General features: G+C 40.4%; 1 protein-coding gene across 2 annotated transcripts; it reads right to left on the bottom strand.

Moving 5' to 3' along the window:
* Positions 1-728: 728 nt before the first annotated feature.
* LOC145639338 (uncharacterized) lies at positions 729-2987 on the bottom strand. Of its 2 annotated transcripts, XM_081690561.1 has the most exons (3): positions 1670-2987; positions 1276-1569; positions 729-1179 (listed from the first exon to the last, which is right to left on the bottom strand). In XM_081690561.1, the coding sequence occupies exons 1-3, from the start codon at positions 2887-2889 to the stop codon at positions 1017-1019; spliced, it is 1677 nt and encodes a 558-aa protein (XP_081546687.1). In that variant the 5' UTR covers positions 2890-2987; the 3' UTR covers positions 729-1016. The 2 variants fall into 2 exon arrangements, with proteins under 2 accessions (XP_081546687.1, XP_081546686.1); XM_081690560.1 differs by having other exon boundaries at positions 729-1569; positions 1670-2986.
* Between the last annotated feature and the right edge of the window lie 697 nt (positions 2988-3684).

Below are 3684 nucleotides of genomic sequence, written 5' to 3'. Positions count from 1 at the left end.
AATCAACTGAAAGTCTGAAACAGATGAGTATACAACAGAGTCGCAACTACCTGCCCACTATCTATTCCAAAGACAGGTAAAGACGAGTTTTTCTTTCTTTAGTACCATATCCTTCTGCCCACAATCTTTCAAAGGCTCTGAGGATTGACAATTAGGAACTTCCTCATAAATCACCTCCTCAGAGTTATCTGATACATTATTACTCTCACTGGCTGCAGCCTGCAGGGTTCACCTCATGAGTGATTCTGCAAATTCCTTTTTTGCTGTGAAATGCCTGCATTAGCCTTGTTTTCGCAAGTTACAACTGCAACTTCATTTTCTGAAGCACTAGACTAAGCATGACAAAATTCTCATGAAAATGGTTATTGTGTCTGACCTTTATACTACGGCACCAAGTATCTACTGTCTTCTCAAGTTTCCAGTTAAATAACTTAGCTACAGATTCAGAATATATATAAGATTACCATACATGTGTATCAGTGTATGACAGAAATTGGTACTAATACATCTGTATCATTAACACTTCCAATTCCACTCACATGACAATTATTATTACTCCGGAGAGAGGGCCTACTAGATACCAAAATGACACCAATTCAGCCAGTATATATCTCAGGATGATTTCTGGATACATGTGGTGAACCCTTCAACAAATAACAGCATTAAATCAGTGATAAGTTTTTTATAAAAAAAAAAAAAACAAACTAAAGATAGTGATAAAGAGCCTCTTGAAAATGATCCTACTACATTTCATTTGCAGGAACAGAACATAAAACACATAAGTATCAGAATTCGTCGCAAAGTACAATTCCATCTGTGTGGTTGATCAATAGAGGGGATCAGGGGGATCAAAACACTCCCCCTATTTCAACTCTTCCTACTATGCTGCTAGCCTACCATCGTAACACATAATCTAGTAGGCCTACAAAGCCTTGCTCTATAAGAATACGAAACCAATACAGGAAACCAAAAATGTTATTCATTTACCACATCAGAAAGTATAGCAATATATTTGTTTAAGAGGAAAGAACATTTACGGTCTCTCCCTCAGCCGTTCTCTTCACCTCATCATTATTAGTCGCCATCTCCACTTCATCATTAACCGCTTTCTCCACTTTGTCATTAGCATCTCCCCTCACTTGATCATCAGCTGCTCCCTTCACTTGGTCATCAGCTGACCTCCCCACTTCATCATCAGCTGCTCTCTCCACTTCATCATTGACCGCTTTCTCCACTTTGTCATTAGCATCTCCCTTCACTTTATCATCAGCTGACCTCCCCACTTCATCGTCAGCTGCTCTCTCCACTTCATCACTAAAAGGGCGGAAATCAGGATAGTTACGATGATTTAGGGAGTGTAGCCAAACAGCAACAGATCCTTCCCTAAGTTCAGTTTGGGCTACATGGGAATAAATGTACTTCATTTTGAATTCTTCGGCTTCTTCAGCATATTCTTTCATCGACACCTCCTCGTGTGTGTGATTCCACTTATTGTTATATGAGGTGAAGAAACATTCATCCAAGTATAACCCAACCTCTGGGGCAGTAGGCACATTAATGCGAAAATCCCTGAAAATTCAGTACACAAACACATTACACAAAGAACATAACATTCCTCAATCTAAAGTAAAACATATAGCCAACAAATTCACCAATCTTGGATTCTTACTGGTCAAATGCTCTCTCAAAAATCGATTCAGGAACGAAACCCCTCATTACAGACACAGCCATCCCAATCAACTTCCGTATCTGGTGAAGCATGAAGCTCTGCCCAATAACTTCACACTTCACAAACTCGATCCCATCTATCGTAACAGTTGTGTTTGCTTCAAACGACACGATGTATCGTTTAGCTGATGGATCCTCAGGCTTAATTCTGGTGGTAAAATTGTGAAAGTTATGGGTTCCTTCATAATACTTAAGTATTCTATTAAACCTCTTTCTCTCCTCTTCCCCATACTTAAATTCACTCTTCTTTTCCTCCCTAACCTCCTCTTCCACAACCAAAGACTCCGATTTCGTAACTTCAGAACCATCCTTACACTCTACATTCTCATTCTCATTACAATTCGACGAAATACCAGCACCAGCATCAGTCCCCTCATTCTCACCAGCAATCAACAATGCATCACAACTATTCGACGAAATGCCTGACTGAACAAACCCACCATTCTCCCAATCTCTCTTATTACCCATCAACCCAATAACCTTCCTACCCCTCTCAGAACACCCAGAACACTTAGCAAGCTCATTCTCAGACCCTAAACTAGCCAAAACACTCTCCCTATCACGGTGGCAGCTAGGATCAAGCGCGAAAACCGGCAACAAATACACATACCTCCTCCTATCACAAAACTTCTTAGCATTAAACGAAGGCGTTACCCTCTTATACCCAAAAATCTTAAACTGAGGAGGAAGATGAGAGCTCAATCGTTCAACAAACCCAGGTGGGTCAACATAGAATCTGCCCGAAACAACCTGACCGACGGCACTAACCCCTTTATCCGTCCTCGCAGAACGAGCCCAATCAAACCGTTTGGGACACCCGCGGTCAGCTTCGGGAACTGCGCCGGCGAAGAACAGGGCTTCTTCAAGGTCACCTTCAATGGTTTTTGCACCTGGGTTTTTCTGCATACCTTGGTATCCTACCCCACAATAAGCGAAGAAGATGGCGACTTTCCGGCGCTTTAGTCGGAGGGGTCTGTTGCCGGCGGTTGTTTCTTCGTCGGAGGTTGCGGTGGTGGAGGACATTTTGGGTTTTTTGAAGGGTGGTTGTTGATTTTCCGGGAGGTCTGGCGGTGGAGGGAGTGGAGAGGAGAGAGATTGAGGTGGGTTTTGGGGTTCGGATTCGGATTCGGATTCGGGCTTGGATTCGGGTTCGGGTTCCATGGTGAAGGTGGTGAGTTGGTGGTTTAAGTAGTGGAGGTTTGGGGTTCGTCCATTTGCAGGAGGGCGGTTTTTGAAGAAGTGTGAAGAAAGAGTGATTTAACTTTAACTTTTCTATAAACCCTAAAATTGGAAAATGTTGAATTTCGAGTTCTAACTACGGAGTAAAATTTCAAATTGAGTAAAGTGATTTTAACATTCTTTAAAAAATAACTAGCTTTCTGGCCCGTGCAATGCACGGTTTATTAATAGGTATACAATATATATAATTATTTTTTAATATATTTATATTGGCAAATAAATAGTTTATAGGGGAGAAGAAGAGGTTACAATTAAATGCAATTGTAGTAGAAATTAAAGTGGAGGAAAGTGAGCCAAACAACCTTCAATCATTATACATGTACTGAATTAAAGTTTTTTTTTCATATGAGAAAAGGGATTAAAAAAAGAAAGATTAAATGAGGTGACATGTGGCATTTGGAGAAAAAATGAAATGTGCATGTGGCATTATAAGAATGATGGTTTTTGTTTTTAAATACTAAAGTATAGATATAAATTAGATGGTGAAAGCTTATATATAGAGAGGTCGACCCAGTCAATCAGGCTGATTGACGAATCATTGTAATCATATCCTTTTGTGGATTAGCTTTGCAATATAGTACAATTTTTTTTTACTATTAAAGCTAGCATCTGGATTTAGGAATGTCGAACCACCACCATCTCCATCTACCCTTTGTCATCTTGTTGATCAACCACGAACCACCACAATCATCCTCTTCGCATCCTCCTCCTTCTTCC

This window comes from Chenopodium album, chromosome 7 (assembly GCF_948465745.1).
Source record: "Chenopodium album chromosome 7, dcCheAlbu1.1, whole genome shotgun sequence".
Lineage (NCBI taxonomy): Eukaryota > Viridiplantae > Streptophyta > Magnoliopsida > Caryophyllales > Amaranthaceae > Chenopodium > Chenopodium album.
This window is presented reverse-complemented; position numbering and strand designations above follow the sequence as displayed.